At 37.8% G+C, this 16338-nt stretch overlaps 2 protein-coding genes across 5 annotated transcripts in view; one reads left to right on the plus strand and one right to left on the minus strand.

Annotated features, from left to right (window-relative positions):
• Positions 1–5095, minus strand: part of LOC129361625 (uncharacterized) — a 22957-nt gene extending 17862 nt beyond the window's left edge. Inside the window, exon 1 of the mRNA XM_055032581.1 lies at positions 4946–5095. The gene's annotated coding sequence lies outside the window, so the exon portion shown is untranslated. The remainder of the gene's footprint in view (positions 1–4945) is intronic.
• Positions 5096–8037: 2942 nt separating this feature from the next.
• The window catches only part of agla (amylo-alpha-1, 6-glucosidase, 4-alpha-glucanotransferase a), a 52702-nt gene continuing 44401 nt past the window's right edge, over positions 8038–16338 (plus strand). For 2 of the 4 annotated variants that reach the window (XM_055032799.1, XM_055032800.1), the window contains exons 1-4: positions 8048–8128; positions 12025–12080; positions 12527–12598; positions 15975–16101. In XM_055032799.1, the coding sequence (XP_054888774.1) occupies positions 12066–12080; positions 12527–12598; positions 15975–16101 (214 nt within the window). In that variant the 5' untranslated portion in view covers positions 8048–8128; positions 12025–12065. Of the gene's footprint in view, positions 8129–12024; positions 12081–12526; positions 12599–15967; positions 16102–16338 lie in introns of all 4 variants that reach the window. The other 2 variants (XM_055032801.1, XM_055032802.1) reach the window with 2 other exon arrangements.

Consider the following 16338-nt stretch of genomic DNA (forward strand, 5'->3'; position numbering starts at 1 on the left):
AGTCGGCCTCCAAATCCAGACTTGGTGTCTTGTGGTTTGTCTGATCACCACATAATACGCAGAAGTCCACCAATCACACTTACTTACCCTTCTATACATTTTTTGTGTAAATAAATATGTTTTCCTAAAAATAATTTGTTTACAGATAACTTTTTCGATTTTTTTTTTGTATTTTTACTTTACTCGTCTCACTTTCTGTTTCCATGTTACATTTCTGTGATCTCATCTCTACACTGTAAAAAAACCAAAACAAACCTGTCTCTAATTGTCTCTACCGGCAGTTGTGGATGTGCGAATTTCACTGTATAAATATGGTAAAGTCCTGGCAACCACAACTCCCGGTATTTTACCATATTTAATAAAATACAGAAATACTGTATTTAATGAAAATACGGTAAAATACCACTTGCTATAAAAAAACAACACATATATTAGTCTACATAAGTGAAAAACACAGCAGGACTGTGTGAAACATGATGACATTTTATTGTAAAAATCAACATCGTGGTAAATTACTGGTAGCCGTTAACATTGACAACCCTGATGCATATATGTGTGAGACAAAATTAAAAAAAAAAACAGCTGAGGTACACTACCCTCAAACAAGTTCTGCAAAGACACCAGAATATAGCCATCTGCATAGTCTGGGTGAAAAATATCAACTGAACTAAAAAGCACTTGTGTTGCACATAATGCTTGCTGAGATATAACATAATTAGCTTTAGCAAATTTATAGAAGCGAGAATAGCTCTATATAACTATATAAAACATATTTTTGTCCCTGGCTCAGTGTTGAAATTGACTCTATTAACGTTGTTTTGGCACTGCTCATTTTATTTTACACACATATCTGAGCAAACTTCTACAGCTTTACACAAGTAAACTTCAAAGTTGATCATGACTGATTTGTAAAAGCAATAAAAAGGGTCAAACTATCTCGGGGGTGAATACGTTTTTCGGCATTGTATAAGATTAACTGCAGTATTTGTGAGTAAATGAAATAATTTATGTTATGTTGAAGGAATGGAGAGGAGCTTGTAAATTTGGAAAATATTAACAAAAAAAACCCCACCAAAAATCGTACAAAAACCACAGTGAACAAGGGAGCCAGAGAGGAACAAAAACAGGAACGCAGGAGCAAAAACAGCAGGGAGTCAACAGAGATAAAAGGGTTTAACAGGAGGAAGCAGCAGGAAGTGTGAGCAGGAGAAGGGTTTAAATTCTGTGAGGAGGAATGTTGTAACAAAAGACCTGGGCTGTTGCACATCAGAGGGGAGAGAGCAGAAGGCAGACTGAGGAGAGAGAGAGCGAAAGAAGAGGTGACACAGGGGGTTAAAGGAAGACACACTGGGGACTAGAAAATTAACCTAATAAATGACTAATGACGGAACGTAAGAGACATAATAAAACTAAGAAAGCACGAGACACAAAAAAACATAATCATAATAAACATAATCGAAAATTACTAAGAAAGGATTGAACCCACGTAAAACAGAAACATGGCTGATCTAGACAAAGAAAAGAAACAAATTAAGAAAACTCAAAACCAACTGAACAAATCCAAGATCCTGACAAAATATATTGTAATTCTTTTCCCACCAAAAAAAGTTATTAAACCGGATCCATGTTTTGTGGACACTTTGTAATAGAAATCTGTTGCCCTAATCTCGAAGTGTGTACACTACAATATAATTAAAACAATAAAAAAAGAGAACTTAGGAAGCTTGAAAAGGTTGAAGGATAATCTTAGAAAATAAGTCTAAAAGAAACTAACAGTAGAGGTGCCAGAATGAAGCAGATCCTGAATTAGAAAAGGATTATTGTTTCTGATAACATGTCAGACAGCAAAGTTGGTGAAGACACTCAGAATTATTTTCCACTCAACCCAGTGTATTTCCAACCCAAATCATCTTGTTCAACACTCTCTCATGGGTTGTCAATACTGACAAAGGAAAAATAAGGAGTCAATTGACTTTGTTTCTTTATACATAGTGTTAATGCCAATGTCAAATTTATTTATATAGCACTTTAAAAACAGGTTTAAAACTGCATCAAAGTGCTGTACAAAGATGATGATGAAATAAGTTGATGAAGAGAAAAAGAAAAATACAAGAAAAGGAATATATATGCATAATGTTGAGTAATAGGTAAAAGAAAAACATCATACAGATTTTGTATTTAATTATTTGTCAAAACTAAGTATTTTTGATAATCAAATACATTTTAATATCAGACAAATAATCTGAGCAATACAACGTGCATTTTTTAAATGGGAATCTTATTTATTATTGCCTAACAAAACAGAAGTAATTGTCCTCCCAACATAACTGCTAATGTCAACTGAGGCAGTGATAAGTGTCATGACTGGCGATAAGTTTTCAACATCACTAACATTCTCTGTAGAATTGAGTTTATTGAGCTACACCGGTGTTTTTTTGTTTAGTTTTGTTGTTAGTTTGAGCAGATTGGTTTGGTTTGCTTTTTAAGCCAAATCAGTGGAGGAAATGTTCCGTTGAATGACTCTAGATCATCTGAGCTTTGCCTGAGAATAAAATCCTGCTACCATCAATGACAGCAAGTCATCTAGGTCTTGGAGTGGTTCATTGGTACATGAGCCACTACCACTACCATTCATTAGTGCATGGTAGTGGTTCATGCATGAATGAACCACTACCACTACCAATTTGTCAACTGGTAGTGGTGGTCCAACACAAGCTGCAGAAGTCGGTGTGTGCGCTTTGTATATGTGCATGTGTGAAAGAATTGGCTCTTTGCACGTAAGGCACTGACATATACCCGCATGAGCGAAATGCAGCTTTCTTGCTTCTGCTTTGAGTTACCATGACGGTGAGAAAAGACAAAGTCGGATTTCAGAAGCAAATAACGCAATACCATTGTCTTCAACATATGATAGGCTTTTAAGTTTTTATGGATTTCCAAATGACCCTGAATTAAGAAGACTGTGGCTTTTAAATATTCGTATCAATAATATTTTAAAAAAGCACAGCAAAGTTTGCAGCCCACATTCACTCCGGATCAGCTTCTTCAGCCTAAACCTACCGCAGGGACACAGATGGTAAATAAAGGAGCTTGTGTTATTTCCATGGAATCATTTCTGTGTTTCTGTGAAAATGTCCAAGAATATTTCCTACTAGCATAAGCTAAAGCTAATGTTGGCCACAAAGTTTAAAGAAAGTAAAACTCAACTTCGTATCTGTGAATGTAGGGGGCGTACGTCTTAAAACCTTTCTCCTGCTTACTTGTTGGGGCTTCAGATCGATGTACATTATTATTTGTTACCTTGAAAAAGCCCTGCAAACTCCTCATGTGAAATGCTTTTTCAATAGACCCTTAGCGACCGAGCCGCTTATCCCCATATGCGGAAGCTAACGTGCAAAGAGCCCATTGGAAGCCATGCACTATCCCACAGTGACCTCACAGTGTTTCTTTCATAACATGAAAACAAAAGCACAGATTGATTCACCTATAGGCAAAATCCATTGAATGCATTGCATTCAATGGATTGATGTATCAAAAGAACACTTTTGATACATCTCATGAACGTGTTATTAGACCCATGCAGGTTAAAATGGAATCAAGTGATAGATATCTGTAACTTTAAGTCTGACCATCCATCGGTCCATCTCCAGAGCCAGTTTAATGCTGTGTGATTTCATGGATTGTGGCTGGTAGCTGTCTCTAGTAGTCGATGGAGGTTGAGGGCAGAGGGTCTTACACTCCATTCCATCCCTGAACACATCAATTTATGAGCTGATTTTTTTATCCATAAGCTATCTTTTTTATTTTTATGTTCTTAATGATTGTTCATATTTCAATTTCAATCTGTGAGCTAATCTTTTTCTTGGTTTTACTCAACTTATATTAAATTGGGCAGTTGATATTTTGGTTTTCCTGATTTGCAGTACAGCATTGAAATTGATTTGAACCATGTACAGGTTGTCGGTCTATCAGAGAGGAACACAACACAAACAACAAACACAGTGCACCATCATGAAACTGTTGATTTGTCTCATTTATATTTAAAATATCAAAATATAATTTCCAACATTATATGGAAATGATACTTTGAGTTTTAAAAAAATAAGCATTTTTTATGTTTAGTTTTAGGTTTATTTCAGACCTTTGTAGGAACAAAACAATCAGATGGAAAGATAACAAAGCAGAATCAGTTAAATAAACAATATGAACTAATAAATCTTCCAAGACAACTTCTCTGCCCTTTACACAACAGTTTATTGTCTGAAAAGTAGTGAATGTAAGCAAAACACTTCCACCCCTTATGCCTGCTAACATCTGTCCTCTACTCAAACAAAATGGCAGTTAATAAATGATCTATGAATGATATTGCAAATTAGTCATATATAGAGAATATTTTAAACTTAATATTCAATTTGTGTCTAAAATCATCCCTTTATATATTATTTTAAACTGTTTTAGGCTTATGGACCATTTCAGTTCAGCCTTTAAACTATTCCAGAGTCCACATATGAACACATATAAGGTTGTTGTTGCGTGTGTTTGTAATACTTTAAAATTTAAATTACCCCTCAAATAATATCCTCCTCCTCAAACTTTGAACCTGGAGCATTGTGTCCTGCTTGCAGAAGCAAAGCCACAGAAGATACACAGATTATATCCCAATATACATAACAATTGGAAATGGATTAAATAATAAAACGAAATAAAAAAAACACAACTAAGAATAACAGCTTTTGGTCATCTTAGTGGTGAATGACTGACAGATATAAAATAGAATACTTTTTCCCTGCATCATTCTCACCAATATTTTTGTCTTAAATGTGTAAATAAAACTAAATATATAAATCCCTGTCACAGAAAACATTCAGTGATCAAGCTCGCATGCTTCAAGAGAGAAAAACAACTTTAAAGTCAAAGAACAATTGGAACACTTAAAGACTCTTACCTGCTCTTCCAGCTGTAGAATGTATGATCTCACCTGGCTCAGAATAGATTTGCTCTTTGTTTGTGCATTGCATCTTCCAACGTCATTCTCTCCCTCCCTTTTATATCTCCCACTATCCCTCTCTCTTTCCCCGTCATACACAAATCTCAGAGCCAGAGGGTTCATGCTGAATATGTGTAGGCAGCATCCAATCAGGAAACAGCAGCTTTGGTAACATTCACTGCACACGCATGTTTAGCCTGACTTGATCACATGGAAACTATTATGGGATGGATACAGGCACACATAATATTGTCTCCACCCAGCTACTCTCTCTCTCATTAATACACACGGCCACAGATGCTGTCACACAAGTCAAGTACAGCTGTCATTTGTGACCATTTTATCTAACCTAAGGATTAGTTTTTCCTTTCCAATTTTTGCACCAAGGTTCTCACTAAAATATTGCCAGTTTTTCCCTTTTTATTTGTGCTCCATATAGCCTGCAAGCTTCTATTGCACATGACATAATTTACATACTGAATTAAGAATGTTGTGCAAGGTTTGGATGAACACATTTATCTGGCACAGATGAAATCAGAGTGCTAATATTTCTCCTTACAAAACTGCCACATTCATATTTTTCCGTGTTTTATTGAAAGTCCCCATTTACAATAATGAAGCGACCCTTACAACCCTCTTCCTCATTCAACATCCTCAGTGTGATCAGGATTTGTGGATAAGGGACGGATTAAGAGCAAAACAGCCTTTGGCCAAACATCATTTTACCAAAGCCATAGTGAACATATGGCTCTGGCACAAAACCACCTAAATATAAAGTAGGATATAACAGATATAACAATTCAGGCCTTTTATAAAGCAATATTTTTTCATAACATTTTTCTGCTTTTCTTCAAATATAATTTAGCTCACCTATAGAACACTAATGTCACTCACAGTGCAACCACAGACATTCCAACATATCCTGATATTGTAAGGTTAATTGTGCAAACGTGTGCAGATGTCTGAAGTGTAAGGTCTTCTGGTTGGCTCCCAAAAGACCATCGAGACGTCTGATTGGTGGACTGCTGGAGGTAATTGATTTAAGAAAAAAAAACATCAAAAAGACTTTCTACTATGCATCCACAGCTGACCTTCACTGTGCACACCCTTTCTTTGTCAAACACCTTTGTAAAAGTTCTTAGAGTTTGTAGGAGTGAGCTGCCGTTTGTTAAGTTTTCTCATGGTTTTCATAATGAGGAAGTTTTCATCATTTGGTTATTCACTTTCAAATAAACAAGTTTTAGTTAATGTGGCAACACAAGAGTATGACAATAAAATAAAATAAAAACCACAAGCAAACAAGGCTTTAATGGAGTGATTTAAAAACCCAAGGTTGCTACCAGCAGCAAGGCCAGAGGTCACACAAAACAATGGCCAAACAATAGAATATAACCCAAAGTAAAAAAGCGTAGAAAAAAACAACAGCACAAAACTGAGGAAACAAAGCAGCAGAGTCTCCACCAAGCTGCAGCAGATTTTCGTCTGAAAAGAAATGATGAGTGGTTTCAGAAAACAGTAGAATGTAGAGGAGGAAGCCATTTTCACTTCATATGACTTTATATTTGTGTGTTTTTATTATGTAAAGCACTTTGAAACTGCATTGTTGCTTAAATGTGCTGCACAAATAAACTTGATTGAAATGGAGCCAGCAAGAAAAAAAAAATCTGACTTCTGGGAAGACTTCGAGATGATCACTCACAACATTCTTAAATTAAAATAATTAACCCCTTCACCTCCAAAATTCTCACCTTCTTGTAGTTTCCACTATTTCTTTGCTTTGCAAAGATATATCAGTTTTGCACAGAAGAAACAGACTTAGAGCTGTTGTGTATCCTTCCCCGTTTGCTTGCTTGTCACCGAGTATGATAAAGAATGATAATTCTTCGCAATGTGACTGACTGCATGAAAGTGGCCCCTCAGCTAAAAAATAAAAAACAGCTAGTGTTGTGACAGTGATCAGCCACAAACACCAACTGGTGCAGCTCCCATTCATAGGGTCATATTTTTTCAGCCCAACCACGATAAAAGTTTACAAATTATATTTGTAGATGTTAAATGCTCTTATAGTATTTTGTTGATTGTTGAACTAGAAAAATATGACCCTAAGTAAAAAAAAAAGTAATGAAGAGCTGCCTCTCTCGCACCGACCTCCTCGTCAGAGTTCTGGAGGGGGAAGCTGTGAGTGCACCTGAAGGACCCGTCGCATGCAGTCCATAATCACACCACTAGATGGCTCTAAACATTTGCGTCAATTAAAAATCTCATTAGAAACAGATACAATTGTTATTACTTTGGGTAAAATTAATATATGCATACACACACACATACTTTGCTTTCTGCTACACCTGGAAGAGTACAATTCTGGTCTGATGAGTAAAAATATAAAGGATCAGATCAGAGAGCCAACTAGAAATCCAAAAAAGAGAGAATTTTTGAAGAATTTTAGTTTTTCAGGGGGCAAATCAAATCTCCACTCCAACAAGCACCGGACTCAGAATACACTAAAACAAATGTCTGTCAAATCAGTCGATGACAAAAGAAAACAGCCACTGACAGTCAACATTGACTACAAATAATTTTAATAACTATAAAAGATTAAATAGGATTTAATTGACTCTCCTGTTATGAAACATGAGTTGGACAAAAATATTGTGATAATATTGCATTTACAATTTTTTAAAAGAATGTCTAAGTATAATATTATAATGTCATAGAAATTATTACAAAAAAGAAGAAAAAAATTCAACTCCACTGAGGGGGCCCCTGAGTGGCCTAGAGCCTGAAGTAGCTGCTTAGTTTGCTAATGCCTTGGGCCGGCCCTGACTCCACGTTAATAAACCGGAGTTTTCCCCTGTCTTCCAGTTAGAATTCCTTTCGTGAAAAAGGGAAATGAAAGGACTCATTCATAGGTCCTTTCATTTCATTTACAGGTTTTCCTACAGTTAAAACCTGTAGGAAAAGTAATTTTACACACGCTCACGCGCACGTTCCGACTGCATGTTTCACAAGGTATTACGGTAATGGTGCAACCCACCATTCTGGACCCTCCCCCTCAATGCAGCAGCTGTTGATCCAAGGTGGGACGGTCACTCTGCAGACTGTTCTCCCGAGGCTGTGACGAACCAACGACACATCTGACAGGTATACACAGCTGGACATTACAACAAGCTTTTGCACTGCGTTGCAGGATTCATCTGTCATAGCTCACTGATAGCAGTGGCTGCCCATGCTAATAGCCGTTAGCTCAGTAGTGGTATCAGCAGCTACATTAGCCACCGGCCAGGTTGAGCTTCCTCTTGCAACCTTGACTGTGTGTAACATGACGCTTTCCACGTAGAGCTTATAACACCTTATAAGGGAAGACAGATTGAGGTTGGTCCTTCGATTCAGCATGTCACAACTGTGACCATTTTCGCCCTATGAACTTATTTATCAGCGTTGTGTTGCTAGAAGAGCTTCATCTTTTCTGTACCTTTTTGGTGAAATTGTAAACGAACAGCACCGCCCACTGCATGCCTCACAACAACAAAACACAAACTCACCAAGAGGTAACGCAACTTCTTTTCAATAAGTGAGGTGCAGCTGAGCCCACGTGTTTCGGTTCATTCGGTAATCGGACCAAATGAATTGAAGACTTGAAAGTATGTTTGAAAATATTTCTGATTGCATTTTCATGGAGTCCGGAGTGCAGCATAGAGGGGCGTAAATGTTGAAACAGCTGTGAGCTTCATTTTTAGTGAAAGCAGGGGGCGATAGCGGGCAAGTACACCTGGAAGATCAGCGTTTCTTCACAATATTTCCTTAAATTGCGTAAATACCTATAAACTGGGATTGTAAACTTTCACTGGTCACAAATGGTGATGGGCAGAATCATTTACAGGCCTGTGACCTGACTGCACAGGTCTGTAACTAAGTTATTTTATCAATTTGAGGGTTAAATATTGTTATGAATACACCCAGCTTGCAGTGAAGAGATGGTAGGACTCTGAAAAGCAGTTGTTTTAAACGTTGACATTATTTCCAGGATTGCTCTGTAACTCCGGTGTGCTGGTCACTTTATATCGGTATGAACATGGTATGTGCTTAAAGACCTGAACAGTGATGAGAGCTTTATAAATAGATAAGACCAGAGTTCTTGACCTTCTCCTGATCACAGCAGGCCCCCAGTGGGGGGTTAAGTGGAGGCTCCAGCTGGGTTCAGTGACTCAGGATGCATTAAACTGCTTTGATCATTACAGAACTGGACCCAGCTGATTTTTTATGGATAAAAAATCAGCTCATTAATTGCATAACTTAACAAATACCTAATCTCCAGCCCCTTTTCCTGAAACACAAATGCTAATGGAAACAAGATGGAAATAAACATCAACTGTTAGTATCCGTTAATTTCTTTTTTAATGACCAATTTTAATATGTTAAAAAAATTATAAACATAGTTTATAATCAGATGTTGATGCTGTTGTATTGTGCATCACTACTATATAACATCTGCTTTACTACAATCTGCAGTTGTCTGGTTAACAAACATGTTGCTCACCATCTGCAGTTTTAAAACAAAGTTAGTCTTATAAAAGTGCTGCTTCTTTAGATTCCTCAGCATGAGATAAATCTCATGCTGAGGAAATATTTTCTGTTGTTTTTTACAGCAGAAAATATTTCTGAACAGTCAGACTTTACCTTCTTGAAAGCTAGAGAAAAGGTGTAGCAGCTTTCCTTCAGCCAGCAAAAATGGGTGAAACTTTGGCATTGTTGTATAACTTTAGCAGTTAATATAGCATGAAAAACTGTAATAACATGCTGCCCTGATCGCATGGGATAAGCAATATCTGGGGATCTCATGTAATAAATATACTACAATCTAAACATTTGCCGTTCACACTGAGCTGTGTGAGCAGAGCAAATGCAGTGGATTTAAATTGGGCTCCTACCTTGATAAAATCCAGAAAGCATGGCGGCCACCAGGCCCATACTACACTGGTCCCTGCTGGTCTAGGTAAATCTAATTCTGTATAATTTGGGCATAAGTGGGAATTGTTTTAAAAAAGGTATATCATGACCAGGCCCTGCTTAATTTCAACTTAGTAGTTTAGGTTGGAGGTGAGTGAGTATACTGTTTTAACAGTCTTCTGAAGTGATGCTAGATGTCTAACAATCAGTTACATACATTGACGTTCATATTGTCTGTCTGCACCAGACAGTCGAGCAGAGTGTTCACCACTCTAGCAGACAATATAATTCTCATTAAACATGCAGACAATATAAGTTCATATTGTCTGGTGCAGGCAGACAATATGAACGTCACAGTCAGGACTTCTGACCTGGTGACATGGATTTGACTGGAACATGTCAAATCAGTTTGAAGCTTTATGTAGACTTTTTCAGAGGTTGTGAGGCGTATGACCTACTTCCTCATATTGTCATAGAAAACTTTGCACAAGCTGCATGTCTCAATCACCATTTAACTGAACTCTACTTATCTCAATGTCAGTAAACAGTGTTTGTTCACATGCTGGGTATATATTGAGCCAAAAGTCTGGACCCTGGACCGGGTCTCTGCAGCAGCTCCCAGGGTCATTTCACATTCTGCTGATGTGCTCACTCTTCTCTGGGAGAATAGGTCGGTTTCAATAGGCATTTTTCCACTGGCACTTTTCCTACTAACTGGTTGATGTGCAGTTCAGTTATTTTGCTATATATACAGTATAAATATATTTACATTCTGGCGCTTAGTTTTTTTTAAACATGCAACCTTTTGGATTTAGGTAATGCAGTCAAAAGGTGTAAACCAATAATAAACTTCATTATTTTTTAATCCAAAGGAAAACTAAAATTGGCACAAAGCTGCAGCTCCATCATTAAGCTGACCACAGCTGCTCTGTTTCTCTCTCCTTTATTGCTGTTTGTTGAATCACAGTCATTCCAAAACTTTACACATGCTCCTGTCAGTGATTAAACTTATTGTTCCTCTGTCCTCAGCAGCTCTCTGATAGCAAACAGCATGTCTGTGGTCCACAGCTAAGGTGTAATGTTGTTTGGAGTTTTCAGTGACATAAATCACAAGCCAGTAAAGGAATGTGGTCAGCTGTCAATCAAATGGTTTCAGTGCTATACCTGACTCAGTCCTGCTTGTATTACCCCTGAAGAAGGTACAGAAACCTGAGAGCAACCAGGCTGAGCCACGGCAGATGGCTCAATAGAAAATTAATCTGGCCAGGTGGACCGGGACCGAACCGGTTAGAGACGATCTAGTGGAAAAGCGCTTAATGTGACATTTCTCAAACAGAGCTGGAGTACTACATTTTTGTACAGATACATCTTAAGATACAATCCAAATTTATACTTAAAAGCCACTGAAAAATTAGATATCGTTATAGATCATGGATCATAATGTATAACATCTCACTGGCTGTGGACAGAGAGATGTTAAACTGAAATTTTACCTGTATTAATAGTTAAGCTGAGTTGCCTTCATAAACACATCTACATACTGAGATGGAGATGGCGGGTGTTTTCCTCTGAGGGGTTCAAATTCTCTTAGTTTTAATAGTTTAGTTTTTCTTTTTGTTTAGTTTTTTTTTACTCTCTAGCAGACAATATAACTTAACTTAACTTCCTGAACTGTTTACTTGCATATTGTTCATTGTTATTATTATCAATGCCAAGGCCAAATTTATTTATATAGCACTTTTAAATACTGGCTTAATACTGCACCAAAGTATACAAAAACTATAACACAAGCAAATAAGTTGATGAAAAGATTAAAAAAATAATACAAAACCTGAGTTATAACAAATAAGTAAAATAAAAATAAAACATCTTGGTTTTAATTTCATTTTATTTTCTATTTTATTTTTTTTACTTCCTCAGTAATTTTCCTTGCACATTGCTCATTGTTATTATAATTAGCTTATTCCCAATATCATTGTAATGTAAAACTAGCAATGAACCGGTACTGATAACCAATTTGGTTACTTGGCTGAACATAGAAGCTCAAACGTTGTGGCCCAATATCTTACCAGCAGACTATGTGCTTTTAGGTTCCTTCTTCAGTTTGAGACTCCTCATTGTAATCTGCCTAATGCCTGTCTCTTTGGTAAGTTCATTTTGCTACTGGGATGTTTTATGTTGATTTGTTGAGGCTTCCTCTATTCAAGAGTTGTTTGTTGCTCAGTCAAACCTCATTGTTTTGTAACATGTTGCTTCAGTGTATAGGCTGCTCTATTTGTCCTGCTCTGATGTCCCAAACTTTGTTGTTGCAGCTGAGCAGATCTTGTCCCATACATTGTATCAAATGTTATTGCCTGTTGATTACATCAACAGGCAACCTTGTTAATTTAAGATAGTTTTATTGATGTCACATTAAAACTTTTCACATTACTTTTATAAACAAATGTACAAGTGCATTTCAGGTTGAATATTATAATAATAATTTCAGAAGGCTGACCTGTTAAATTATTTCAGTAATTAACTTCTGAAAGTCAAACTCATTTCATTCATTATGGAGAGTGATGCAGAATGTTTATTTGTGTTTATTTGAAGGATTCAGGTTTACAGCTAATGAATGGATCCAAATGGATTCGTTTAATGAGTTTCCATGACTACAGAAGGAAGGTCCTGGGTTTATGATGTCAGCTTGGAGTCTTTCTGCATGGAGTTTGCATTTTCTTCCTGTGCATGTGTGGTGTCTATGTGGGTATATATTCAGTTTATTCCCTGCATTGCATATCAACAATAAGCATGTCTGGTTAGAACCCCACAGGAGAACGAGCTCAGATATGTGTGTGTGTGTGTGTGTGTGTGTGTGTGTGTGTGTGTGTGTGTGTGCCGAGCATTATTGTTTGTCCTGTTATAGTTTTGTAACCTGTCCTGGGTTTAACCTACCTCTCACACAGTTAGACACGCCCGACGCGATAAACGATAAATCAATTAATCGCACAATAAATTAAAACTATCGACCTCATTTTAATTATCGGCTTTTCTTCCGGACTTTTTCTCTTTCTGTTGATGACACAGAGTGAAAACAGGCTCAACTCCGGTGCTCTCCACTGACCCTCCCTTCCTTATTTCCTTAGTGTAAAGTTCAGTACGTACTACACAATCTTCCGATTGTCGGCCCATTTTCAAAACCTGAGAGACCACATATTAGCCAACCGAAATCCTGTGTATAAAGGTTCAATCAGGTTCAATCCTGCCTTGTGGAGTCCAACAATGGGCACAAAAATAATGGCTTCAAGTCCAATTAACTCATTTTAAAACCAGGCATTAATCAATGCTTTACTACAATCTACCTGCAAGGCATGTGGCTGGTGTCAGTCCTGACTGAAAGAATATCATTATAACCTATTTCTGTCACGTTAACGAAGAACAGCTGAAAGGTTACCAGGTTTATCAACTGAGGTAGCAAATTCGCTTCAACTACTCCCCTTGTCATTTCTATATTCTTTGCACAAAATGTTGAATAAACGTTAATGTTGTTTCCATATGTCATCTCCAGAGCTGGCCAAAGGCATAAGCAAACTAAGCAGTCGCTTAGGGCCCCAGGGCCACCAAGGGGCCCCCTCAGTAGAACTGATTTTTTATTTATTTATTTGTTTTTAGTCATGATTTCTGTCATTATAATAACAAAAATACACAATTTTATCATGAAGTGATTTGTTTTTACAGTAATATATTTGATAATTTATGTATAAGTCATTATTTTATAGACAAAAAGAAAAAACATAATTTATTGAGTATTTGTGTAGGACTGCACCAATTGCAGTTTTCTGTCCGGTTACCTTAGGGCCCCACGAAGGCTTGGGCCAACCCTGATTATCTCCAATGTCCGCTGGTCTTCGGTTGCACTTTCTCTGCTGTTTGGGATTCCCTTTTGGGATTTCCCCTCAGAAAGTACAGAGGGGAATCCGCGCTTTCCTATTGGCTACCTGTCACATTCAACAGGCTGCATTCAGCACCTGATTTAGATTGGAGCAGCAACAATGATCTCCTGTAATACACCACACACTCCAGGATGATTGGTTATGAAATCACAAGGAGACAATTGGGGCAAAAAATCATGTAGGGTGAACTGTTGCATCAGGTTGTCAGATGTTCCTATTTAAATCTAATGATTATTGAAAGGCAATATAGACTTAGACTTACTTTATTGTCATTTCTCAAAGAAACATAAGTAAAATTAGCAATGAAATATCATCGTTTGGCCACCAGAGCACACACAGAAACACACAAGTGTGCTTTTAATTACATAATAAACACATAGTAATGTGTTGCTAAATATATATAACTTAATATTTTCAGGCAGTTTTACACAGTTTTAGCAATGGGATTGTAGAGCAGTCAGATGGCCAGTGGGAGACAGTTATTTCTGAGCCTGGCGGTTAACAGAGTAAACAGGAGGCTCAAGACACATCCCTGGGGGGACCCGGCATTCAAAGAAATGACATTGGACATGTTATTACCCACACGGACAGATTGAGTTCTGTCGGTGAGGACGTCTAGCAGCCAGTTGCACAGAGGAGTGTGGAAGCCCAGGGAGAGCAGTTTGCAAACCAGATCCAGGGAATGATCGTATTAAATGCTGAGCTGAAGTCCAACAACAGCATCCATACGTGGGTGTTTGTTTTCTCCAGATGTTCCAGACTCAGATAAAGAGCAGTGGAGATGGCTTCTTCAGTCGAGCGGTTAGGTTTGTATGCAAACTGGAATGGGTCAAATGATGGAGGGAGTATTGAGATTATGTGATCCTTAACCAGTCTGTTGAAGCACTTCATGATGCAACTGCTCGAAAGTCATTAAGACGTGATGGTTGGTTTCTTGGATACTGGAATAATAATAACTGACTTAAAACATGAGGGGACAATTGTCTGGTGCAGAGATGTATTGGAAATATCCGTGAGCACATTGGCCAGCTGATCTGCACATTCTTTTATCAGCTTTGCTGGAATGTTGTCAGGACCTGCAGCTTTTCGTATGTTGACCTTCCCCAGGGATTTTCGCACAGCAGATGTTTCAAGCCTGAGGGCCTGTTTATCAGGGTGAGGGGTAGCTTTCCTTGCAGGGGTTTTATTTAAGGCTTCAAATCTTCTAAAGAAGCTATTGAGTTCATTAAGGAAGCTAATTTCATATTGGCAGGATGGAGATGTGGTTTTATAGTCAGTCACAGACTGACTATAAAAGTTTGGATGCAGGGCATCCAAACAGCTGTGGATGCCCTGCCACAGCTGTTTGGTGTTGTTGGCATCATGAAAGAAACCTTGGATCTTTTGGCTGAAGGCATGTTTTGCTTCTTTGATGGTATGTTTTAAATTGACTCTTGCTGATCTAAGTGTGTGAATATCACCAGATTTGAAAGAGGCATTTCTCTTCCCCAGTCTAGAATACACCTCCTTAGTCATCCAAGGTTTCCGTGTGATTATTGATTTTGTTACTGGAACCTTCTCCATACACCATTTGATGTAGTTTGACACATATGCTGTAGTATAATATGCAGACTTCATAATCTGCACTCTTATTTTTACTTCGGCTTTATGTTTAGTTTTTATTCAAGTAAATCTTTTGCGGGCGTGCTGTGGTGGTGCAGGCGGTTAGCACGGCCCACATTTGGTGGCCTCAGTCCTCGACGCGGACGTCGCAGGTTCGACTCCCGGTCCCGGCGACCTTTGCCGCATGTCTTCCACCCTCGCCCTCCTTCCTGTCTGCCTACTGTCAAAAATATGAGCCACTAGCGCCACAAAAACTCTTCAGAACAAATATTATTGTTTATTGCAATAATTTTTGAAACAATCGCTCATCAAAATTTGTAATTGTGAGAGGTCTACTTGTGTGGTGCTATCCCTTTCATTAAATCCGATGCCAGTAAATTTCTCCACTTCAGTGGACATGTCTGATGTCAAAGCAAGCATCTCTGTATGGTTTATTCAGAGGTATGCTGTGTTGGAGTCCAGTGAGTACATTACTAAAATAACTTGTAGTTTTTCTCACCTGACAGGAGACCAGGGTTCCCTCCAAGTTCAGGAGAACACCCATGATGCTGCCTCAGCACCTGAAGCAAATCAGAGTCTTCATGCTTAACGAAAAGGAGAATTTAGAGAGAACTTTGTTCAGACTTGAACAAGGTAATTATTCTCTTGCTTCATATTTCTCTGAAAATTATGAACATTTTTTACGTAGAGATTTTGGTGACACTTTCGTCAAATAAAGTGTCACTGAGATTTTACAGGTTGCATGTTGAATAGTATTTTATGTGGGATGTTATGACTAACCTATGTGTGCTATTCTGTACCTACATTCTCTGCCATTAAAACTGATATACACCTGCTTTTTGTGTTTACACAGAAAGAGAAACTCTCGCA

Source organism: Poeciliopsis prolifica, unplaced genomic scaffold, assembly GCF_027474105.1.
Source record: "Poeciliopsis prolifica strain line A6 unplaced genomic scaffold, Auburn_PproV2 SCAFFOLD008, whole genome shotgun sequence".
Taxonomy (NCBI): domain Eukaryota; kingdom Metazoa; phylum Chordata; class Actinopteri; order Cyprinodontiformes; family Poeciliidae; genus Poeciliopsis; species Poeciliopsis prolifica.